The sequence below is a fragment of the Bactrocera neohumeralis genome, chromosome 3 (genome assembly GCF_024586455.1).
Source record: "Bactrocera neohumeralis isolate Rockhampton chromosome 3, APGP_CSIRO_Bneo_wtdbg2-racon-allhic-juicebox.fasta_v2, whole genome shotgun sequence".
NCBI lineage: Eukaryota > Metazoa > Arthropoda > Insecta > Diptera > Tephritidae > Bactrocera > Bactrocera neohumeralis.
Window position 1 is genome coordinate 46202484 of NC_065920.1, and position 26913 is coordinate 46229396.

A 26913-nucleotide genomic window follows, 5' to 3' on the forward strand; every position below is an offset into this window, starting at 1 on the left:
ATTTCTGTGTGGTTGACAGTACATCTGTTAAACCTATTCAGTACCCCTGTGTACCGAAAACGATGATTTGCGGAAAGCATTAATTTTTTGTTTCCATTTGAAAAAAAGTGCTACAGACTCGCATTGAAGGCTTGTCGAGGCATATGGCGAACAAGCTCTATCAGTAGCAAAATGCAAAAGATGGTTTCAGTTGATGTGAGAATTGAAGAACGTGGAAAACTAGCAAACACGTTTGAAGACGTCAAACTGCAAGCAATATTGGATGAAGATGATTTTTTGAGCCGAAAGCAAATAGCAGCCATATTATGTTGCACAACAAACAATTTCATACAGTTTGAAAGCTTTGGGAAAATCCAAAAGTGTTGAAAATAGGTACCACATGAATTAAATGTAAGACAAATGGAAAACCAAAAAACTCTTTCGAAATTTTGCTCCAAAGACACAAAAAAACAATTTTGCATCGAATCATCATTGGCATTGAACTTATTTATTTTAAGTATCCTAAAGGCAGTAACTTATGAGTTACTACGGAACTCAATGTAGACTGCACAAACAGATAGATTTGGTAAGAAGGCAATCCTCTGTATTTGGTGGGATAAAAAGGGTGTATTATATCATAAGCTTCTAAAACCTAGTGAAGATGTTAATGGTTACCGCTACAGAAAACAAATGATCAATTGAAAAACGACCTGAACTTGGTCCCTTCCGATTACCATTTAGTTTCATCTAGCTAGCTCACTTCATTTTGTACGTTGTTCAGCAATCAAATTGAAAGAATAGTTTCAATTGTGTTAAGTTTTAAGTTCTTGTATTTTTTCACAAATTAAATTTTTGAACGTAACTATAATATTGTTGATTTGATAACCATCGGATGCAGATTAGTGTTGTGAAGTAGATAGAAGTATTAGTGACAATGAAGTAGATAGACTTAAAATTCAACGAGCACGTGCACATCCAACACAACATTACCGCGCACGACATAATGACATTAAGCGATTCCGCAGACTGTCCTGTGATCCTGGAACGAGTTGCATTCCACTACTATTCGGCAATAGATTATTGTGTCGACATATCAGTAGCAATTGGTCAATTATACATGACCATTGCCATAAATAAATCGAAGGGCCAGTCATTGGAAGTTTGCGGAATCAACCTGGAGTTTCCCTATTTCGCGCATGACAATTATAAGTCGCGTGTTCGGGCGTCGGCAAACCGTCATCTTATCTTATTGACACACCACAAAACAAAACAGAAAATACAGCTTATTAGAGAGCTTGAAATTGTTTAAAAAGCAGTATCATAGTTGTGTGTTTCTGTCAATATCACACTGAAACCTTATAAATAGCCAGTATTTCAGAAAATCTCTATTATGTGAGTAATTAATCGAATGTAATGTAATGTTATGTGTAATTAATCGAAAATAATAATAAAACTTCATTCATACCGAGCATTTTTTTATTAATAACGGAATCCTTTTGTTTGCTTCAAGTTTTTTTATACAAAAGTTTAGATTTTTATTTATCGATTGAGCTAGTACAAAGTTTGCCACGTCAGCTAGTTCTATAATTTGAAGATAATAAGAACTTGCTTTTGATCCACCAGTTTGTATAGTACGATAATCTGACTTCACAAAATTACTCACAGTCTTTTCTGAGATACTTTGTATGCCCAATTTCGTGAAGATAGATTGCTAAATTAAAAAGTTTTTCAAAAAACTATAATGGTTCCATATCGGTGGTTTGACAAAGGCAAGTTCTTGGAGGGAAAACGGTTGACGTATTAATATGTGTTGGAGTTCATTCCAATATCTATTAATTTTGTCTAACTGTTTTCTTTGTTTAAGATGTGAACGCATTGTTTTAACGCCTAAAAGTATGCTTGTAAAAAGTAAGGATTTGCATAAAGCGGAAGTAAAAAAGCATGGTGCAACAATTTCCAAATAATTTTTCTTTTACTTTCTAACCTATGTATATGAAAATATAAAAACAGCAATATACAAAAATATTTAGAGAAATACAAATAAACAGAATAGGCCACACACTCTTCGGAATCTGCTGTCGCCATTTGAAGTTACAAAAATCCTAAAATATGTTAAAAATGCTGCAGGCAGGTTGTAAATCAACTGAGAATATGGCAGAAGGTGTATACAGTTTTGCGTGCGAAGCTAGTTTCCTTAAGTGGACTTCCATGTTTTGCTTATATCGTTTGGGCACCTGATTTTAGCAGCAGCTGTTGGTTGTGTTCTTAATTATTTTGCTCTTATTATTGCTGTCGTTGTTGCTAACACCGCTGCTGCTTTAAAGACTTTCAATGAATGTTACTTATAAACTCTTTTGACGGCCGACCTACTATAGCAGCAACAAACACGTACATGAAAACTCATAAAATGGTTTATCATTAAAAGGCAAACAGTAAAGGCAAACAGGCGACCTAAGTTTGACCACAAAAACGAAAAGAAATTCCCGTTAAATGGAAAAGTGCTCTTCTAGGCAGGTGTTACGATTCTTTAACCAGCCAAAAAAAGTTTGCAAAGCACATTTAAGTTGCGCTTAAATGGCAGTTAAGAGCTTAATTCGAGCACAAGGTCAATTGCAACTGGGACACTCTTCACCGCCTGATAGTATGCTACTACTCCGTTCTTGGCACGTGCTTACTGATTCAAGACTTCCCGTAAAAGCTGTAAAGCTCATAGCGTGCCTGTGACGTTTATTGTATATGCCGTTAAACTTCATATATACCAACATATTTACTTCCAACCTTTATATGCTCGTGTTAAATCTACAAAGCGTGTCCTGTCAAATAGAAAATATTGGCAGCTTCAACTCATAACATTTAACGCGAAAACGTAGTTATATTTATTTGCAGCTAAATGTATATATTACGAGTTTTACTTTGAACAAAGAACTTGTTTTGACGGCCTTGCCGCTGGCTTATTTGGCAGACTTATGAATATTAAAGTGTGTATATGTACATATTCAAGGTCGTTGTCCACAATTGTTTTCAATAGATTTTTATTTTATTTTATATTCCGCTGGATCATGATGTTTTGCTCAGGCTCAGTGGCGGTCAGACAGCAACAGTGACGTCGTATATACAATTTCCTAAACAAAAACATTAAAGTGCCGTCAATCTGGGTCTTAAGAATAACTTAGCGGCCACGTTTGTTTACAGGTTTGTGTTAAATTTTGTTAATATGTTCAAAATGTTTGGCATTTCATTTTGGTACAATGCTTAGAAATTGTCCAAGATTATTTCACAAATTCACGTTCTCCTTAAAATTTTCAAACTCATATTCTCAGACAAGGTCCATTTTTGGCTTAATGGCTTTGCCAACAAACAAATCCTCGTGCGTTCAGGAAATGCAATTGCGTCCCTAAAAATTGATTGTTTGGTGCGGATTGTGGTATGGCGGTATCATCGAATCTTCTTTGCTTTCGAAATGAGGCAAGAAATGACGTTACCATCAATGTTGACCGACTTTCTATTTATTATTATTATTTCCTTTAAATATAATCTAAGGCCCAAATGTTTCGAGCTCACGGTGACTATCGACGAAATTTCATCGTAAATAAAGAGATTGAGATATGCAAACGGAGCCGTGGCGACCATTTAGTCGACAAATTGTTTATAGGAAAAGCTGAAGAGAGGGTCGAGTTATCAATAGAGATTTCTTTTACCAGTAAGTTCAAAATTTAGTGGAATGAGTTCAGGTTTCACTGGTTAAGGTAGACTATCATTGCTTGTATTTGACTACGAAATTTTGATTACTTTGGTTAGGGATAATCACAAATAATTCTGTTTACAAACTAAGCAAAAGAGAAAAGCGAATATTCCAGAAAAGAGACCTTATCTTCAATTTTATTAGCGGACACAGTTTTACAAAAAAGCGTAGTGAATTTTGCCTTAGCTTACTTATTAAATAAATAGAAATTTGCGTGTGGACTTTCGAGAGAAAAACCGCGTCTGTATGTAAAATATTATACATTATATACAGTATTTTGAGAAGGTAAAAACTTATCTCCAAACTTCTTTCCAAGATATAGAAATAAACTGAAGAAATTTGTTATACATAATTCAGTAAAATATATTCCAAAGTCCAGCCCTCGAACTAAAAATCGATATGTGGTCCATGTCAAGTTTGATAGTAAATGGTTTAATTTCACACGAGGATGTTTCAAGTTGGTCTGTTTACCAAGCTTAACCTTTGAATAGCTAAGTAAAACCTACTTTTCAGAAAAATAGGTTAAGAAAGGAAAAAGTGAGACAGGACACATTTCTGTTCTAATTGGCTTTGACATGAATTTCAAAGCAGAAATTTTATTGTTTTCAGTTTACCCAAAACGTCCAGAAAAGGTTAAAAATACAAACTCATTGATTGGTTTTATTATTTTTCAATAAATGACAATTACGTCCAAAGCATGACGAACTTATTTACAATAAAATAAATATACAGTATATACGAGTAAGGTATATAAACGTTTATATAAGGTACATATGTATATGTACATAGCCGCTCACGAAGCTTCCTTTGCACTCATCCCGCTACTGTATAAATAAGGTGGAGACGGGTACATAGCCGCTCACGAAGCATCCTTGTCGCTCAGTCCTGCTCTTCGCATTGCGCTCGCTCTCAACAATTTACTCAGTCTCAATTGAGAGTAGTGCCTCTGAGCATCCTTCGGGTGTTCTCGCGTCTTCTCTTAAAGCTATCCTAGTAGGAATTCACCATAGTCGCTCTCGAAAGAGCACATTTTTGTTACTGTTGTCATATGCATCATATGGCTTTAGCTTGGTACCAACTCGCTGGACCACTGCATCATTCAGTCATCGTCGCGCTGTCAACACAACTGGTACATTTAACGGAAGGAATTATAACGGAAATATTTGATAACAACAACACCTGCTACAGTGGTGTGTGTGTGTAGGTGTGTTTAATGCATTTCTGTGTGCTTTGGTGTTAGTGTCTGAGAAATTTTGCTGAAGCGCGCGAGAAAGCCCATTTGCATGTGCAAATATATATATGTATATGAATTTGTGTGTGTATATATGTATGTATATACGGAATTTACATACATATTGCTATAGTAACGAAACTTGTGTGATTTTTTGATGAATGCGTGCAATTTTTTGATTTTTTTTATTAAATGGTGACAGTGATAAAGAAAGTAATAACAAAAACTACCGTTAGTGAAAGTGCAATGTTAGTAAATATATTTATAAAAAATATACATATAATAACATAAACAAAAATATAAAAGGTGTAAGTGTTAGTGCTGCAACTAAAACGGTTTTTTTTTAATAAATGAAAAAGAAATTAATAACAAAAAAGTTTCATGTGTAAAATTTTTGTCTCTCTTGGCTGTCAATCAATTTGCTGGAGTAGGTCGACAGCCATCTCACTAGTGAGCTAAAGAGTTGCTAATCGCTTCTGACATTTTCGTATTTGCTGTGACATTTTCCACTGACAGCAAATGTGAGTGAAATTTCAACAACAACAACAATCACATACACATATTTAAAGTATTGGCAAAATCGCAGCCGGTGCACCACAAGCTGTCGCCTCTGATAATTGTATGTAATAATAACTGTAAGTTAATTAAGTGCTATCGAAAACATGTTCTTAAGTAACGGCTTCCAATGCAGTGTTTTTGTAGAGTAGCTATTGCGCGGAAACGGAGGTGAAAGGGAGTTTTTGAAACTTCCGACGACATGCATATAAAAAAGTAAACAACAAAACAGGTCAAAAGTAAACCGCTAATTGCAGATGCTTGTATGTACATATGTGTGTTACTTAATACGTGTGCTTGTGTATTTGTGATTTACTATATACGCGCAAAGTTAATTGGCGGCAAATGTTGATGCTGACGTTGACAGCAACGCAGTCATAACTCGGTCAGTCGGTCCTGGCTGCGAAGTCACATGTTACGCATAATTAATGATAAAAACAAATATGGCAAACAAGCTAACACATACACATACACATATATAAATAGAGAAACTAAAAGCGTGTGCGCTCCCACTTGTGTATACATATATGTATAATATTATTATTGTCTGCCGGTAGCCGCAGGGCGTTCGAGCGACGTCACGTGGCTGGTTGAAAAAGAAAGCAGCAGTACCTTTGAGTCTGTGTTTCATGCTGAGCGTGCAAATATATTATTAATTATTATTATGCCGTGAGCACTGACATACATACACACGTGTGTATGTATGCCGGCTTTTGCTTTTGTGTTATTCAATTGGTACTTGTTTTGCAGTTTTAATTGCGAATACTTAACGCTTGAATGATTGTTTTAAACCGATTCAAAAATTGTCGTTGTAAATATAAATAAATATGTACCTACAATAAATTAACCAATATGGAAAATGTGAAAATTTGTCAATTAACATGTCATGGGAGAAATGCGAAATTTATGTTGTTGACACACAATAAAAATGTGGTGCAATAAAGTCGAATTGGCATATGTTTTAAAACATCAATAACAAGAACTGAAAAAAATGTAGTGGTATAGTGTGTTACATTATAGGTAATTTAACTACAATAAAAAACAATAATAACTAAAATATTAGAAAATTAAATTATAACAAATAAATTTAAAATCGAATTAATTCAGTTAAAAGTAACTTCAAATACGGCCAAGTAGAACAGAATAAAATTAAATAAAATAAGATGAAGTAAATAAAATATATTATATAAAAAAATACAACAAAACTTAATAAAATACAAATAAAGTATTTAAATCAAGTTTTATAAAAAAATTTTATGTGTGTCCGTGCGTTCGTTCGAAGTGCGCGATTTCAAACATTGAATATAAAAGTTTATAAACCTTACAGTTGAAGTCGGGTTGTTATCCAATTTTTCGGACTTAGAGGTTTACGTTTCATATTTCATGATTAGGGAACAAAAAAAATATTAACCATCGTTTATTTGTTTTTCAAAATATTATTCTCTATGACCTTTAATCTGATTGAGGTATCTCCAATATATGAGTTCTTAAGAGGTTACTTGGGTTTCCTCGGATAAAGAACAATATTTTTTTCAACATTTTTTTTTCTTATATAAAAAATAAAATATTTTATTAGAATAGCAATTGCAACGCCATTTCCGGCGAACCCTCGTAAAAAATATGTGCCCGAGTTGGCAGGGTAACTTTTTACAGGATCATCTAAAGTGAAAAAAATATGTGTTTTAGTTAAAGCATTAACTTATAACTTGAACGAAGGAAAAAACCCGAAAAATGGATTTATGGCAGATATTTTTACAATAAAATTAAAATTTCAGTGAAAATTTCGCGATTTTTTTTTTTGAAAAAAATCCCTCATTTATCAAAGACCTGTCTGAAACTTCATGAAGATCGATTGGGCAGTTCTCGACAAATCGTGCCAACCGACTTCAAGCGCACTAGTTCTCAAGGCTTTATCTCCGAAACAATTACTCCGATCAACTTGAAAATTTAGGGCAATATTCTAGAGATGTTGTAGAATTAAAGAAGATATTAATTAAAATTTCATTTTTGAAACCCTTAAACCAATGTAACCCCTTAACACACTTGTGTCAAAAAACGTTGATCGCTTAGTTTATTTTTAACGTACGGGATTAAAAAGAAATCATTCGATGCCAAGTCTGCAAACTGGATCAGTTGTGAAATCGATGTTTTCAATTGCTTTAGTCGGTGTGAGAACTCACAATGTCGTGGTGAAGAGTGATCCGTCTTCAGCGACTAGATTTCTTGAAAAACAACTGGCAAACTAATGGTTAGAGGTTTTTTGAACGACAGAAAAATTGTGTGGAATCCACCGGGAACAAATGTTTAACAGTCAAATGTTCAGTAAATTTTGAATGTTTTCTGGTCCTCTAATGGCTATAATTGTCTAAATTTCACGATAGGTCTCACGACGAACTTGCAATATCAGTTTAAGCGCAGCTTCAATATATTCCTGAACAAAAACTGATTTTAGACGACCTTCACCAAATTCATCCTGAAGTGATCTACGACTCCGAATGAATTAATCATACTCGTACCATCGATAAATTCTGTTCCTTGATAGAGCTTCATCGCCAAAAAGATATAAATAATTCATCAATGTTTTCATTCACATCGAAAGTTGTAAAAAATAATCGCACGGAAATATTCGCCATTTCATTCCATTTTTTGGCCGAGTTGAATATTTTAAATTACTGTAAATAACACAAATAGCGCTCTTATGTCAAACCGTTCCGAATAACAATAATAAAATCCTATTTTACGATAAAGAGTTAATTGCCCAGTTGCAACACTAGAGTTTGCAAAATCTTGAAATAAAGGGCATAGGCAACGTATATATTTGTATATGTGGAAAAGAACTGCAAAAATACCTATAAGTAAAATTAGAGTCGATATATTACGAAAACAGAAGTATTTAATTATATAATTTTATTTATATCGTAAAATTGGCATATAGGTCATGAAGCGCTTGTAAATGCAAAACATAATCTTCGTCTTAAAGAAATCCTCGCCAAGCTTAGTCAACCTTTGAAAATCGTGTTTAGTGAAAACTTTACCACTAATGTTGGTGCTGAAATTCTGAACGTTGTTTGTATTTGTAATAATTTTTTTGGCGAATAATGCTTTTTTATGACTAACTCCATCAATGGCTTGAAACTGTGGTTGGAACTCAGTGAGCACTTAGACAAATTATGTACTAATTTTTAGTACCAAGTTACGCAAAGGGTAGAGTAATATATCTGCGGGCAAAAAATTATCCTTCTGAATTTAATTTTTGCATCAGCCATCAAAAGATAATCTTGAAATTTTTTTTACACATATTCAAAAACCCATTGTTAGAAAATATCTAATGCTTAAACGAACTGTTTGATCAAACCGAGTTTGATATAGTAAATTTTTTTTCAGGACTAATTTGACGCTTTTTGTTTACTTTGAGATTTTTACGAGGATTCCATTGTTTTTTTTACGAAGCATGGAAATTTTGTATATCCTGACTTTAATATCATAGTTATAATTTTTAGTGAAATTATTCAACAAAGAATTTGAGCCATTAATTTTGTGTGTGGATTTGCCGAAAGGTTCAGAATATTGGAAAAGGATTCGAAAAAAAATAATCAGAGCTTGAACAAGGAAAATTATGTCGCCGGTGTAATCAATTGCAAGTGTTTTTGCTGGGAACAAATTATTCAAAGAGGGTCGAGTACATGCTAACTACGCATCACGTCCAAGACGGCCATCAACACCAACTGATGATGAACACGTCAATAAAATAATTGAATTGGTGTTTGAGACTCGACGAAAAGTTAGAAATCTTACAGGTATCGTTGAAATATCGGAAGAATCAGTGTAAACCATTATGAAAGATCATTTGGGTATAAGTGCGTCTAAAAGTGAAAGCACGATTGGTTCCAAAATCACTAAATTTTTTCGAAACAGTGTTGCGTTAATTTACGAGAAACAGTGCTTTCCGATTATCAGGGTATCATGGAACATATTATTACTGACTATAGATCCGCCGAATATCGTGGGAAAAGTGATTCGAAGCCGGAAAACAATATAAAAGCAGGTCAATATTCAGGGTTATGTTTAGAATTTTTTACAATTATCGCGGAGTGGTGCACTCCGAATATCTTTTGACCAGCCAAACTGTCAATAGGGAACACTGTTCGCCGGAATCATGGGCCGACAACCTGTGGTTTTTGCAAGATCCAAGATCGCATACTACTGCGTGATTTTTCGTGACAAATTTTAAACCAATATCGTCCCGCAACCACCGTTTAATGACCGCTTTGGGGAAACCGTTTTAAGTCCGGAAATTGGCTTTAATATCTGTTTCCAGTACTAGAAAAAACGTTGGCATAAGCGTAAGGGAATTACTTTGAGAGGGACGACATAGATTTTGAAAAATAAATTCAGAATTTTGAATTTATGAACAAAGTCTTACAATTTTTTGCTCATAGTAGTATGCATGAATATTTTCAGTTCTATTGAGTTACCTTTCTTGTCGTTTGAAATATCCAGGTTTTCGTATAGTTTGAATAAATATCCCCATTTGGAACAAATATCAATACATAAAGTACTCTCATCATGACTTCGTTCAGGGACTTATATTTGTAAAGAGATAAAAGTAACCATAGCAATGAAAATCATAATATTCGGAGTCGGGCGACTAGGGCTAGGTTTTAGATGATTTCAAAACGTGAGGTTTTCAACGACTAGACGATGAGAAAGTCATAACGATTTTCAGAAAACAGAGAAGTCCTGTTGTTAGCGATAACCTTTTTCATTCGTAAAAAGTCCAAGTTAATAAATTCACTTCATTAAAATAGATAATTAAATAAGTTTTAGAAAATATACATATAATAAACTGAAAAAACCATTAGTTTATTAATTTGCGTCCTTATAACAAATTTAACAAACAGTGTATTTGACCAAACATGCTTATAATCAAAATATCTCAAATGTATATAAAAATTGTGTAGTCTTCTAGAATTTTAACCCTGAAAACAGCGAATATAATAATTGAACAAATGTATTAAATTCCAAAGCTCCACACATAAATTTCAATTGAGTAAAGTATTGCCATTGTAACATGTGATTACTTAACTCAGATCTTCAATTAACGGTAATCATTTGCGAATAATGTGTGGAACGTGATTTGAAGGCAAAAGCGAGAAATGTGCGAAATAAAGACGATGCTTCACATAAGAAAGTGTTTGCTGTGGAGTGATATTATTACCTAAAACAACAATATTCCGGCGGCGAGTCAATTTCAGTGTAAAATCGGGCAATTACATTTGTTTCAACAAACCAACAAGTATTAAAGATATTGGAGAAGGGTGCATACTAATAGACGCATAGTTATAAAATTTCAAAGGAGATGGAGTGAAGAATACGAGTATAACTAATTATATTAGAGTATAGAAAATACTTAATACAACATCAGCGCATATTTAATTATAATGAAAGTGTACATACATTAATTGGACTGTATGCAACCACACCAAATAAATGGTTTCGTAAATATGTAAGTATATAAGGTTCCACAACAATTTAAAGATAACAAAATTATGTGAAAGGATATAAAACGTTATATATATGTATATATTATAATTGTATTGCCTTGGAAATGTTTGAGTGTAAATATCTGTTTGTTTGAGTAAGATTTATGATCCATAAGGTTGCGTCATTGCATTGAATTTCCGCGTGCCAAAAGTTTGTTAAAAATGTTACTGACAATACTACTGTAAAACATATGTGTATATAAGAAATATGAATATCTGTGGCTAGGTTCGTTTGGTTGGCTAATGAGCCACGCATAGACTAGTTTGGTTCTTTGCAATATCAGATGGAGTTCAGTTACGAGGTCCGTGAGGAGTAATCATCCTTTAGGATGCCTGCGCTTGACCCTGTCGCTAGACTAACGGTACCTCTTCTAGAATCTCATAACGTAGGGCCCTGAAATGCTTAAAGCGTAGCCTTGCCAATGTGGTACAAGTGCAGAAGAGATGGTACGTTGCTTTCTGATGCTTTGTTCTTGACATTTCCTGCAGTTTTCCCGATCTGTCTAACCACCAGACTATGACCAATGAGTATTAATATCAAGTTCCTCTAGTCTTTTTTGAACTTTATAAATTTCCGATATACCATTTTACAGATGACTTTTGAAGTTTTGCACGCAGGTAGAACGTTCCGCTACGTTTTGATTTTCCTTGCCATGCTCCTGTTTAAATAGTCGAATCACTACATATATTTTTATACTTTGCAACAATTTGCTAACGCAGATTAAGTTTTGTTCACATAACGGTTGTTTGTAAGTCCTAAAAAAAAATATATTAGATATAGGGTTATATACCAAAAGTGATCATTGGTGACGAGTAGAGTTGGAATCCGGATGTCTGTCTGTCTGTCCTGATAAATCCGTCCGTCTCGTATTTGTATAGTCCGTCAAGCTGTAACAACAGCGCGCCAGTCGTTTCTTCTTTTCGCTACGTGGCGCCAGGTAAAAAGGTTGAGATATCATGATGAAATGAGTCGAAACTTCAGTACACGTATTCCTTGGCTCCATAAGAAGGTTAATTTCGAAGATGGGCAAAATCGCCAACTACCATGCCCACAAACTAAACCGAAAACATAAAGTGTCATAACTAGCAGGACTGAAATAAAGTTACTTAAAGTGAAATTCGGCACCAATAATCGCATTGTTGGGAGGAGGCATATTTTGGACGTATTGTTGGTGGTGTTTTTTTGGAAAACTCAAAGTTATGACTGCCAGTGACCCTACAAAAGTTGTTTTTTGTACGTATCTCGGAAACTACTAGAACTATTTAAACCAAACTCTGCATAGTCGTTTCTTCAGGTATTTCCTGTTCAAAATAAATCGGATAATAACCACACCCACCTCCCATACAAAGGTTATGTTGAAAATCACTAAAAGTGCGTTAACGGACTAACAAAAACGTCAGAAACACTAAATTTTACGGAAGAAATTGCAGAAGGAAGCTGCACCCAGGCTTTTTTTAGTCGTTGAAAATGGGCCTGGCCTCACACTTATGGACCAAACCATAGACCGATTTCAATGAAATTCGGTATAATATATTTTCTTAACACCCTGATGACATGTACGAAATATAGGTGAAATCGGTTCACAACCACGCCTTCTTCCAATATAACGCTATTTTGAATTCCATCTGATGCCTTTTCTGTATAATATATACATTAGAAACCAATGATGATAGCGAAATAAAACTTTACAAAAATACGGTATTTGAAAAATATGTAAGTGACGTATAATGAAATCTCGATTATCACTTTATCATGCGAGAGTATAAAATGTTCGGTGACACCCGAACTTAGCCCTTCCTTACTTGTTGAATGATGATTACGTTTTCAGGGCAATATAGTCCACTATAACATTGCCCTCGAATCCTTTGCGATCTGTCGCGCAGTAGAAGTGAAGGCGTTTGCTTCTGGTAACACTCCACTGCTGCCCTGCTTTCCAAGATAATTCTGGTCGATATGCGAAGAGATCAATTAACCGCCCTTTGCTCTATTAAAAATTTATTTCACCATTCTATATATATGTATAAAAGAGAGTTGTGTTAATCACACCATTTATAACTCAAGAACGGCTGAAACGATTTGGCTGAAATTGGTGGGGAAGTAGCTTAGAACCAGGGTAAGGACATAGGATACATTTTGACTCTTTATGTTAAAATTTAATACAACTCATAAATACAAAAATCATAATTCAAATAACAAGCATTTATTAAAAATTCATGTTTGAAGGAATCATTTGAATATATATGCGTACAATTTTAAACAGATTCTACCTCAAAAATAAAACAATTGCTAATTATTTGGAATAGTAAAAAAGAACTGAAACCAAATACGCAGTGAAATAGATTATAACTGGCTCAATAATCAGTCGTTGATTATGTATTATACCACGTGCATCCCAAAAGACTGATGTCGTCATAACCTTTCCAGCCGACTTTTTCGTCTTTCCACGCTTGAGAACCAGTTCATCATGTGCAGTCCACTAGAATGACTGTCGATTGGACTCCAGTGGGAAATGATGGAGCTATGTTTCTATTGTCATACACCGACGCAAAAATTCTGTTTTATTACGATTAAAGAGCACTCAAACACTTCTCAGAATCAGTTATTTGTTGGACTATGAACTTGCGAGGCACCCACTTTACACAGATTGTCCTCGGTGCTCATTTCGCCTGTTTCCAGCTTAGCAAATATCTTTTCAACGGTGGATTTCCCTGAGCCCAAATTCAACAGTATTTTCCCCCAAAAAGCAATGCTTTATTAACACACGAAATGCTTTATGATCCATTTTTTTGTAAACTAACACAAGTTGCTTCACAAAAATGCTATATCTCATTAACTAATAGTTATAATCCAACTAATAGAAAGCATATACATAGATGGTGGTAGTAATATTATATATGTATCAGCCACAGTGAAGTGTGGACGGGTTCTCTAGTAATTTCTAAAAATAAAAAATCGATTTGAAACTGGAATCCAACACCTGTAACATAGTATCGTGAATTATTACAAGTAATTACGTTTTTTCTATGTGTTAAGTCTCATAGATAGGCGAATAAAAAATGTCATGTGGGATTATGGTCATATTACTGAAATATTATTTATGCCAAAATGGCAAAATTTGCATTACAGTGGAAGTCTTATTTTCTGGGCCACATGCAAACGCAGAACGGGTTTGTCATATTGGTAATTGAATTGTTGACACCATACTGTTTGAAATATTACACAGGTTATATATGCAAATGAGCTCGAAGGAGATTTACAGGGTTTTTTTGCAGCTGCTGAAAATTGATATTGTTAAGCAAGCTACGGATACAAGGCTAGCATGTCCTTTGTTTGTCCTCTGAAGGAAAAATACACAAAAAATTAGAAGATGAGTTGCGCTTAAGGTGAAGAGGGGAATCACATTTTGCACGTGGATTTGTAAAAAATTTAATATGCGCACAAATACATGTCCCTGCTTACCTATATGCGTGTGTGTGCGGGCACAACGATCATATGCGTGAACATGAGCTCATTTTATGTGATTATGGTGAAAAATGCCTTTGTATGTGCTTTCAATTCAGTGCCCGTTTACTTGCAAAAAAGCGCTTAAAAGCTGAAAAGAAAGCATACCATGCCTCTGCCTACATCGCTGCTTCAAAGCTCTTTAGTTCCATATACGGATATTTGTTGTTAGGAGACCTGCTGTGTGCCTGGCTTTGTGGGTAGCGTAACAGTTAGGCAATTTTCAAATGTGGCGGGCAAGCCCCGAATGGTTGGATGCCTTTTATGTGCCTTTGTGTTCCGTTTGATGGTCTCTGTTGATGTGTTTACAGACAGCAACTTTCTGTGAAAGGCAAATATCGAGATGAACCCTGCAAAAAATAAGAACACATTATGTACTAGAAAAGGACCAAACACTATAGACCGAAGTGTTCCAAAGATATGGAAAAAATATAGCTACATTAACATTTTGTTGCTATTGGACTTGACCACATCTGGTCCAACACTGCATAACTTAGGACCACCTATTAATGCACCAGGTTTTTGACTAGTGAAATGTAACTGAATTAAATGTTTTTATTGTGAAGGATTATTATACAATTTTTTATATAAATTTAATACAAAATATTTAAAGTAATTAATATGATATATATAGCGCATGCAGTTAAATGGCTTACAAAAAGTATGCCCTTTATTGCTTATTTGGCACAATGATTTCACATTATTTCGTTTTTATTTCTATCCTCTTGCAACCTGTTGCTACAGAGTATAATAGTTTTTTTCACATAACGTACGTATTACCTAAAAATAAATAAGATAAATATAGTGTTATACACATATATATAAATGATCCTGATGCCTGTCTGTCCGTCCGTCCGTCCTTGCAGGCTGAACTTGAGTAAAATTAAAGATATCTTGATGAAATTTGGTATGCGGGTTCACTAGTTCAAAAAAAAAAAAAAAAACAAGTAAGGAAGGGCTAAGTTCGGGTGTCACCGAACATTTTATACTCTCGCATGATAAATTGATAATCGAGATTTCATTATCTGTCATTTACATATTTTTCAAATACCGTATTTGAGTAAAGTTTTATTCCGCTATCATCATTGGTATATGAATACATTATACAGAGAAGGCATCAGATGAAATTCAAAATAGCGTTATATTGGAAGAAGGCGTGGTTGTGACCCGATTCACCCATATTTCGTACATGTTATCAGGATGTTATACCGAATTTCATTGAAATCGGTTGAGTAGTTCCTGAGATATGGTTTTTGGTCCATAAGTGGGCGACGCCACGCCCATTTTCAATTTTTAAAAAAAGCCTGGGTGCAGCTTTCTTCTGCCATTTCTTCCGTAAAATTTAGTGTTTCTGACGTTTTTTGTTAGTCGGTTAACAGACTTTTAGTGATTTTCAACATAACCTTTTTCATTTATTATCCGATTTCTTCATTTTTGAACTGTATGTGGAAATGCTTGAAGGAAACGACTCTATAGAGTTTGGTTGACATAGCTATAGTAGTTTCGACGAGATATGTACAAAAAAAAACTTATTAGGGGGCGGGGCCACAAGCCCACTTTTCCAAAAAGTTACGTCCAAATATGCCCCTCCCTAATGCGATCATTTGTGCCAAATTTCACTTTAATATCTTTATTTATGGCTTAGTTATGACACTTTATAGGTTTTCGGTTTTCGCCATTTTGTGGGCGTGGCAGTGGGCCGATTTTGCCCATCTTCGAACTTAACCTTCTTATGGAGCCAAGAAATACGTGTACCAAGTTTCATCATATATCTCAATTTTTACTCAGGTTACAGCTTGCACGGACGGACGGGCAGACAGACATCCGGATTTCAATTCTACTCGTCACCCTGATCACTTTGATATATATAACCCTATATCTGACTCTTTTAGTTTTAGGACTTACAAACAACCGTTATTTAAACAAAACTATAATACTTCCTTAGCAACTTTGTTGCAAGAGTATAATTACGAGCTCGTATGTCGAATTGAAGGGACCATTTTAAAATAAAGATATAAAACTCGTATATAACACAGGTGATCGCAGCAGCAAGGCATCTATGGTCAAAAACTTTTGAAAAAGATAGCTTGGGCCGGCTAAAGTTTGCCTCTGGGTGGTATGAGATGGGTTTTTGGGAGCCGGTGTGAAAGTTGGATGATGAGCATAGCATCGCCCATTTTTTTGTAAAATCCCATATCTCTGGACCCGGCAAACCGATTTCGACAAAATTTAGTACTTGGCTTTCGTCTCATATTCCTATGTCACGTTGAGAAAATGAGCGAAATGGGCGTAGGTTTAAATTCCACTTGTTTCTTGCACTTTCCAGTAAAACTAGATACTTTTCACAAATAATACCCGTAGTGTATTCCACCTTATAACCAAAAATTGTTCAAATCCAAGAAAAACTGTTCACGTTCCTAGATACAGAATATTTAGACCCGTTATTTGAGTTTCTCAATGATAATTACAGAACGTACTTTACTCATAACAGTATATCTTTGTGCTTAAAATAGATACAATTGAACAAAAACTTGACATAAGGTTTCCCCATATAAGCCCAGAACTTTTCTTCGAAATGTCTTCCAAAGATTTTCAAGACATGACCGACTGACTTCGAGAGAGGACTCTATATTTCTTTAATTGCTGATGGTATCTGACTTTACCTTAGTAAAACTCTGGGAACATTTTATTAGTATGTTGCATGTTAATGGTACGCGGTATTGGCAAAATTAGATAATATTGGGTCGATGTCACCCCAACTCCCATATACTAAAAATAGTGGTTTTTTATTTGTCCAACAAACCATATGACAAATATGGCGGTCAGAGCTTCCTTAATAGCTTTGTTTGCTGATAATTCAGAGAAATCTGCAGACAGTAAATGAACTTGTCATTCAATGAAAACGACTTCTTACTGCTCTCCTAAGGTATCGAATTAATATCAAAATGGTAACCCTTCTGTTTCTCAGGTTATAATATCGAAGTCAAGCTCTTGAAAGGATTCTTTCTTTTCTTCTTATATTGACAAAAAGGATCTGAAATTAGCGTAACAGTTCCACATCATTTTTTCATTCCTCTTAGTATCAAAGTATTTTCTAAGAAATCTGCATGAAATCTACATTGATGTAATTGACTTCGGCTGAAATAACTAGTGCAGTCGTCTTGACCCAGTATTCTAAGTTTCCTCACCTTTCAAGAACCTATTCTTCTTTCTTCGCCACTACCAATATAGTGCAGTTAAATACTGTATAATGAGAAAACTAAATTTCCAAAAAGTAAATGCATTTAGCTGATACAGAGTCTTCCAATACGTGTGATGTCTTAAACAAAAATTGTTAAGCAAATTCAAATGTTTTTTATTTAATGTGAAGCACAATCGATACAATTATGTTTTGAATATAATATCATTCATATGGTCTCCACGACTTTTTTGCAGGAAAGAACCACAATATCAAGTCAAGATGCTAAATCACAACTTTTTGGATCATTCAATGTCATAATTTTTTGATATAATCGAATCTTCAAACTTTTCTTGGCGTAATACGGTTGTTGCATTTGCTGGGTAACACAAACACGTAACCTCGTCTTGTTGGAGCCAAATGTTGTCGAAATTAACTTCTTCCGATAGCTACCATAAATAGTTGGTTATCATCGATCTATACCACTCTCCATTGACAGTAACAGAGTCACCAGCTTCATTTTGAAAGAAGTAAGGACCGTTGATTCCACCAGATTACGAACTACACCAAAGTGTCAATTTAAGTGAATATAATCTTTGTTTGTGAATAATTTGTGGATTTTCTTCGCAGGAGAATCGATAGTTTTGCTTATATACCACACCACTCAGATAAAGTGAGCCTCATAAGACACTATGAAAAATCATTATCTTTCTTAAGTTGTTGCAAGGCAAAATCAGCAAATTCACGACGTTTAGGATGGTCCAATGGCTTCAGTTTTTGAGTGAGAACAATTTTATTGAGATGCAAGCCCTTTTTCAAAATCCACCAGGTTGTGGTTTGAGACAGTCCCATTTCTTGAGAATAGCTTGGAATCGACAAATTGCGGCCTTTCTCAACAATTGCCTGAATGGCAGCAATATTTTCATTACTTCGAGGGCTTATTTGTCCTGTTGGCACTTCAACATTATGTAAAGAAAATGTACGTTCGATTTTTTCAACAATTCGACGAATAGCGAGCACAGGTGGAAGATTATTACAAACATAAATTAGAAAAATCGCACGCAGAGTTGCAATTGAGGAACAATTACTTTGATAATAAAATTGAATAATTTGTAAACGTTGTTCTTGCCTATATCTTTCCATGATGAAATTGTGAACATTCTGAATTCAATAAAAAAACAATTACAGATCATGATACATAGTAAGTGGCCAAATGACACTAAAACAAGACAAAACGTTAACTTCGGCTGCACCGGAGCTAATATACCCTTTACAGGTGCATTTCTTTTAGTAACTATGTGTTTAAGTAAATCTAAAGACGTAATCGGCCAGTGGTTTTCATCCAAAGGAAAACATTTTATTAAACTATATTACATTGCGGAGAAAATTGGTTCGCTTTTTAATGTCAAAAGTAATCCATGTCAAATTTTGTGATAATATTTAGCCAAAGTTGCCCATATATGAACACGGTCGGTTTGTATGAAAGTCCGTTCTTAACAATTCTTTTGAAGATTAAAGCGATATCTTGGGCAATAATCCATGAACCTTGCTTGTCACATAAGAACTTAATTTTGATTTTTCAGTTTGTATGGCAGGTTTTCTTATCCGACCTGCAAAATTTCTTCAACTATTGTAGCGTTGCCTTAGAGGAGAAACCACGACGAATTTGCAGAATATTTCTCGTTAACTGAAAAAGCCTCCAATGCAAGCATTTGACTCCGAGCCTTCAGTTCGTATGGAAGCTATATTCTACAGTAATCCGATGTGAACAATTTCTTCTGAGATTACATTGTTCTTCTATACTAAATTTCGTGAATATAACTTGTTAATTGCAAAAGTTTTCCACTCTAGCACTAGATTCAGATCGTTCAGTTTGCATAGCAGCTATATGCTATAGTAAGCCGATCTGAACAATTTTTCGTATATTTCATTATTATCTTAGAAACTAACCTGTGCCAACTTTTGTGAAGAGACAAATGAGCAGCTTCTTGAAGAGAAAATGACGTTTGCTAAATTTCAAAACGGTATCATTAAAACTGAGGGACTATTTCGTATATATACAGACAGACGGACATGGCTAAATCGATTCAGCTCAACATACTGATCATTTAAATATATACTTTATAGGGTCTCCGACGCTTCCTTCTGAGTGATACAAACTCCGTGCCAAACTTAATATACCCTGTTCAGGGTATATTAAATTCGGGTCGACGTTTGTAACACCCAAAAGGTAATGTAGGAGACCCTGCAAGTCTAATATATAAGTAGATTAGCGTGACGAGTTGAGTCAATTTAGCCATGTTCGTTTGTATATATGCAAACTATTCCCTCAGTCTTGGAGATATTGATCTGAAATTTCACACATGTAATTTTCGCGCTGCGTAAAATATATGCAGGTTTTTGTAGTTTTTAAAGGATTCTCTGCTGCAGATTATAATAATAAATTATCAAGGTTCAAAATATTTGATATAAGTCACTAAATTATTTCTGGAGTATGATAATTCAAGTTTGTTAAGTTTTGTGAAATTCGCTAATAAACTCAAGTAGTTATCATATTTTGGGCTTATTTATGCACGAATTTTATTTCAAGTGTTCTGCGATAACATACCTTCCACATGAGTGCCATACATCACCGAAATAATGATAAAAGCACATAAGTGTGCTTTGAAATCGTAACACACATGTGACACCGTTGGTTTTACAAGCCTTACATTATTTTGCTTTTAATGCATTAATAAAGACATGAAGGATTATAACTGGTATTAAATACATTTTGCATTAGGAAGGAAGTTTACTGGTCGCTTGAGTGAATTAGGGGAGAGACCTGTCGTGTACCTTTAGTTCAGAAGATTCTTTCATCGTAATGTATAGCCTTTAGCTTTATCACAATCAAGCTTTTCGATATATTTACATATGTACGTATGTGTGTTCGCAGTGTAATTATGCAGGTGTGTCTTTATTTGGTTGTATAAATTTTTAGCTCATCTAAAATGGCGGTTCGCTATCCACAATGCCTCATACATTTTTAATGAAGCGCGACCTTTTTGACATAACACTGAAATATTTACTTTTTTCTCTGCTTTTTCTTATCTTTATTTGCAGCCTTTACGTGTCATTTTAACTAATAAATCGTGTCTTCCGTGGATCCACCAAAAGCTGTTCATTTGCTATTGAAAAATACATCGCTTCTTTGTCGCCTCACCTATTTATGTATGTCTTCCGATCCGATGGATGATAAGCGAGCGATTGGGAAAATGAGTAAACGGCGAAAAGCTTCATTTAATTATGCAGCGACCAAACGTTGGAGTCAAACGCCTCGCCAGCTGCCACTTGCCAGCGCAAGAACGACTGATATTATCATGTCACTCATGATAGCCTTTCTGGTCGTCATCGTTACAACCAGTACAGGTTAGTGGAGTAAAAGGAAATATATATTTATTTATGTTTATATGTGCATTTTAAGCCATAAGTAGACTTATGCTTACATCCATACATAAATACAGAACATATTGTACACGTGTACGAATGCGAAAAAATAGCAGGAATGCAATTAACATTAAAATTGATAATTGTAATTTATGTATTTTTGGTTGCATCAACACACAATCCGGTATTTAACTTGTGGTATGCAACTACGTGAACAAACATTAGGGTGCTATCAAATTGGGAAATTTACTAAGTTTAGAAACGGTACCCGTCAAGATGTCCAAGGAGACCTCCTGGCAGATTATCGAGTACGTAACTTAGAGCAAGACTCGACAATCTGACGTCGATCACCATCTAACTTTCCTGAATAGTGTACGGTGAGGAAGGCGATTCATCTATAATGGACACCTGGAGGCTATCCCTGGCCACATTGCTGAGATATATTGCTATTTTGTTGTGGTGGTCTATCCACTGCTTTAGCTTTTTTGGCAGAATTTCTTACGAAGGGAAGCGGTTCCTTTTCTTAGAGCTGCTTACTTTAACAGCTTCCATGGGAAGTTTTCTTTTCAGGAAACACTCGTATTCCTTTTCTAATTGTTTTAACCGACATCAAGCAAGGTGTCAGTAGCCTGTTCTTTGTCTATTTTCCCGAGTCCGGAGACTGCTCTCTGATATCGGCTTTCCTTCAGTTGATCTTAAGACTTTTTACTCTATGTCTCCCATATATTACACTAGTTTACAGTATTGAACTTTTTGTCTGTTGCCGCGAATTCTGCGATTGATATTGTTCACTTATTACTTCTTTTTGTCAAATCTACCCTCAAAAATTTTTGAGCAGCTCGAGTTACTTTGTTTTTGATTTGTATCATTTAAGCATATATATTAATCGAAAACAGGCGTATTTTACTGTGTTAAGATTAGTTTTTCAAGTTTTTGCAGCATGAGTAGTTCAAGAAGACGTTGTTTAAATAAACCAGATCATTTTTGCTACATATGCGGAGAATATGTGTTTAAAAATTGTGGAAAGTTATATCAGAGTTGGTGAAAAATACCTATTTTGAGTATTTTGGGGTGCTCTTGGATAAAAATAAGAATTCTTGGGCTCCCAATTGTGTTTGTAAATCTTGTGTGGAATATCTAAGATTATGGAAAAGTGGTCAAAGAAGTGCCTTAAAATTTGGAACACCGACTATTTGGCGAGAACCACGAAATCATCTCGTAGACTGTTATTTTTGTAGTGTGAACATAAACGGTTCAAACACTAAAAATCGAGCTAAATTGCAGTACCCAAGTACTAGTTGTGTTCAACTTCCAGTGCAGCGTTCACCTAACTCTTCAGAGCCTAAAAATATATCTGAACCATTAGAACCATTGTAGGACCACGCTTATCAGAAAATGATGCTGATTTTGAAGGTATGTCTAATGAGCCAAAACGCCTTTCCCAAAATGAGTTGAATGATCTTGTAAGAGATTTAAATCTTTCTAAACAAGCTTCAGAATTGTTAGCATCAAGACTAAAAGAAAAAAACTTGCTATCCTCGGATACTAAAATAAGTTTTTATCGTGAAAGAGATGCAGAATTAGGGCGTTATTTTTCCGAACAAAACGGCATTACCTTTTGTTCAGATTTGAAGAACTTGTTGATAAAAATGAGCTAGAAGCGATACGAACCAAACGACTGGCGTTTATTCATTGACAGCTCAAAACGTAGCCTTAAATGAATTCTATTACATAATGGAAATAAATACGCTGGGGTACCTATTGCCCACAGTACAAACTTAAAAGAGGAATATTGTAACATTTCGCTAGTCTTGAACAAAATAAAATACAATGACCATGAGTGGCAAATTATATCAAATTTCCCTGTTTTATATGTCTTTGGGACAGTAGAGCTAAACAAGAGCATTGGGTAAGAAAAACTGGCCCTTGAGAGAAAAAATTGAGCCAGGAAAGCACAATATAGTAGTCCACAATTCATTAGTAGCTCGTAACAAAATTATCCTTCCACCATTACATATAAAACTGGGCATCATGAAACAGTATGTAAAATCACTAGATAAAGATGTTTTTCTTACATTTGCCAAAAATTTCCTCAGCTCACTATGGAAAGATTAAAGCCGGAATTTTTGATGGCCCCCAAATTAGACAACTTACGAAAGATACTCAATTTACAAATTCTATGACTGAGTCAGAACTAAAGGCTTGGACAGTTAAAAAATATGGGATGCAATATGAGTATAAAACTCCACTTCCTCCATAGTCACCTAGAGAGGTTTCCGGAAAATTTAGGAGATATGAGCGAAGAGCAGAGAGAGCGCATGCATCAAGACTTACGCGTCATGGAAGAGCGCTATCAGGGTTTCTGGGATACAAATATGATGTCTTACAATTGTTGGTCTCTAATGCGTCATTTTCCAAAGTCTACACATCGGAGAAGAGCTTTAAAACGAAGTTTTTTAGAACTTAATGATTAATTATTTTTCTTAATAAATACATACATCTTTTTTTCTGTGTAATACCTACATAGCTGAAACTCTGAAACTAGAGCTGATAAAAATATTTAAATTATATTTTTGGAAATAGCATACTATATGTAGTCAGCAACAGCTAAAATTTCTTCGGCAACAAATGTACTCTAAACTAGTGTTATGTGCCACTCATGACTGCCTTGGAAGTGGATAGTTCGATATTTAGGATTTGGGTTATTTGGGTAGTACCCTCTGTTTTACTGCTGTACCTGGCGTGCTTTTGTGTGGCGTGCGAGAAGGTTGTCCTGATCGGTTTCCGTTACAAGGATCATATTCATTGTAATATCTGCCGAATATCTAATGGCTAATATTTTTAGTTTGTGTTCCTTGGTTGTCTGCTTCATTAGTCACCTTCTAATTACATTTCTTAATGAAAGCATGATATATCTGTTTATTATTAAATTTGGGTAAATGAAGTTTGTAACACGCAGAATGAAACTTAGGAGCCCCTTGTAAAAAGTAATGCAAAGCTCTTATGATGGGTTAAAATTGCTTGTTGCAGATGACAATTCAATTGTTCTCCAAATGGCTAGCACAATGTAGGCCTAAGCACAATACCTTTTTAAAAGTTTTCGAGAGCCTCATGAGTTTTTACACGATAACTGGGGAATCACTAAGTCGTTAAACATTAAATTACTAGTATGGTTCGATATCTTTCTTTTTTACATTTAAATCTTACTTTATATTTTTAATAATACAATAAGTATACTAGAGAATTCAAAAGAAGAAAACTACTAAATTAAACAAAATCACCGACCGACGTAAAAAAACGAAGGTCGCAATATCTTTAAACTGTTCTGCAACGGCACAACTGTTTAATTCATTGGATAATCGATCTTATTGCATTAATGCGCATTTTTGTAAGCTGAGCGTAATACGTTTTTACTAAAAATATTGTATTTTTGTAAGTTAACTTTTATGAATGTAATGTTATGACGAAAAATTAAAATTTTTTATAAGACTACAAGTCAGTTAATAGATTCATTTACAAAACAGTCATTACATAAAACAAAGACCTGGTATCAGGTGAATCAATGGTCCGTGAATGCAACTCTTTCGGCATTTTGAGCAATAAGAGCAACTGAAGCATATATTATAAAAGTCGGTATCAGAGGACCATCATATCCCCGATTTTGGATTGAAGCGATTTCAGGCACCTAGGCCTTTAGGCTATTGTGAAATCATCGGGACTAAAATAAGTTACTCTATAGTGTCCTCGCTTAACCGTCTTCTGCTCCTAATGAAGTTACTCATTACAAAATTTTTATTTGTGCAACCTTTGAAAACAACAATTGTGATTCTGTTGCTATACAAAGCTTTGCATTCACATAGATAGTGTTCTATAGTCTTCTTCTTCTTGAGTGCTTCTACAATAGTCATTGTAGTTTGCTGGCATCTCTGCCAATTCGATAGTGACTTGTTGGCACTGCTACTAGAGTTTTAAGGTTATTCCTTTCGAATTTTAATAGACGGCATGTGCGTTCTATGTTCCATCGAGACTCAGTTTTTAAAATGTTAGATCCATTAAGAGATCAAGCCATTCTTTCACTATTTTGATGAAACTCTAAGATACATTAATGATTTCGAAGCCGCTTGGCTATCTCTAAACTATTTATTTAGAGCTGAGAGCACACTCCTTGTTAGACCAAGCATTTTTGTGGGAAAACGCTGTAGTGATCTGGCAAACGTTAGGCGATTCTGGTATTTAATTTTGCACAAAAGGCACCATTTCACACTCTTTTGTATTGGACCCAGTTGCTTATCTCTGCATTGATTTCCACCTCACCCCTTAGCAAAAATATCCGCTGAACCATCCCCGAAATGTTCGACTGTTAATAAATACCACAGTTTCAAGACGATGGCTGCTAAGGTTTGACTTTTTAGTTGAATGCAGTTTGAGGAACATTCTCAGTAGCACAGTATTCAATTAGGTCGTGCTATGGTTAGGGGTACAAAAAAGACGGGATCAAAATTTCATGCGCCCCATAACGAGGATAACCATGGCTGGGACTCTCAAATATACCAGTCTAGTACGGAGCTTACGGATACTTGGCGCCATCCCTAAGAAGATAGCCTTAATTATGTAGCAGGGTCTATATGCAAGCGGACCTACTTTCCCCAACACTGGTTTGCCTAGGTTATGAGCCAGAACAACAACAATATTAAAGAATCAAAAGCGTCTGGCTCTCCTGAGAAAAACCGGAGGGAATTAGTTGTTCCGTGAACAGTCAGCGTAAACAGTCACATCAGTCAGCTTGTTCATTTCCTTCAAAGTAATCCCCTCCCGCTGCAATATGCCAACGAATTTTCAAGTAATCATAGCACTTCTTCGATTCACCTTTTATATCCTAAATTGAGTCAAAACGGTGACCTCGGAGTGGTCATGTGAATTTGCTGAATAGCCAGAAGTTACACGAAGGTGAATCAGGCGAATGCGTTGGTTGCGTCACGATATTATTTGAAAATGTGGCGATATGACCACGAATAGCCAATGCAGAAAGAGATGGTGCATTATCGCACTTCTTTGTTCAATAAATTCAGAAATAGGAAAAATCGAAGATTTTCCTTTTAGAACCTCACAAAACGACGCGTATCTCAAGTACTAATGAATATTTGGACGTGAAATTTAGCATAGATATCACTAACTGTACTCCCAACTTACAGAAAAATACTACCGATTGGAAAACCACGTGAAGTATAAACTAAATTTGATCACAGTAGATTGTAATCCTCAGCTCTGGAAAATATTAGCGTAAGGCCTGGTAATTTAACTATTATTAATATTTGAGATGATCACTTGGATACAACATTTCATGAAAGAAAAAACAATAATCTCTTCCAAGCATTTGAAACATTATTATTGTGATGATACATAGGGGTCAAATTTTAATTATTGTAATTAAAAATATTTTTTAAATAAATGCTTACAAATTTGAATATATTTGTTTTTATATTTATCTTAAAACTAGTTTTGCTATTTTGTAAAATGGTCAATAAAAATAAATATATTAAACTTTTTACATAGAATTAATTTTCTCGTTAGCACAGTTTTTTATAAGCAATTTTAGGATAAGAATCTCCATAGAAACTATTAAGTTCAAAATCGAATATCTACACAAATAAGCAGTTTATTTTTTCATGTTCATAGCCCTTTAGATGTACACTCGAAACATATCGGACCGTTAAAGTTTCTTACAACAGTATTCCTATTTCCACAGTACTAACTACA

General features: G+C 34.8%; 1 protein-coding gene across 1 annotated transcript in view; it reads left to right on the forward strand.

The window, feature by feature from the left end:
* Nucleotides 1–4852: 4852 nt before the first annotated feature.
* LOC126753688 (cell adhesion molecule Dscam2-like) overlaps nt 4853–26913 on the forward strand; it is an 83366-nt gene continuing 61305 nt past the window's right edge. The window contains exons 1-3 of the mRNA XM_050465363.1: nt 4853–4925; nt 10469–11013; nt 20833–21138. Of these exons, the coding sequence (XP_050321320.1) occupies nt 20943–21138 (196 nt within the window). The 5' untranslated portion in view covers nt 4853–4925; nt 10469–11013; nt 20833–20942. The remainder of the gene's footprint in view (nt 4926–10468; nt 11014–20832; nt 21139–26913) is intronic.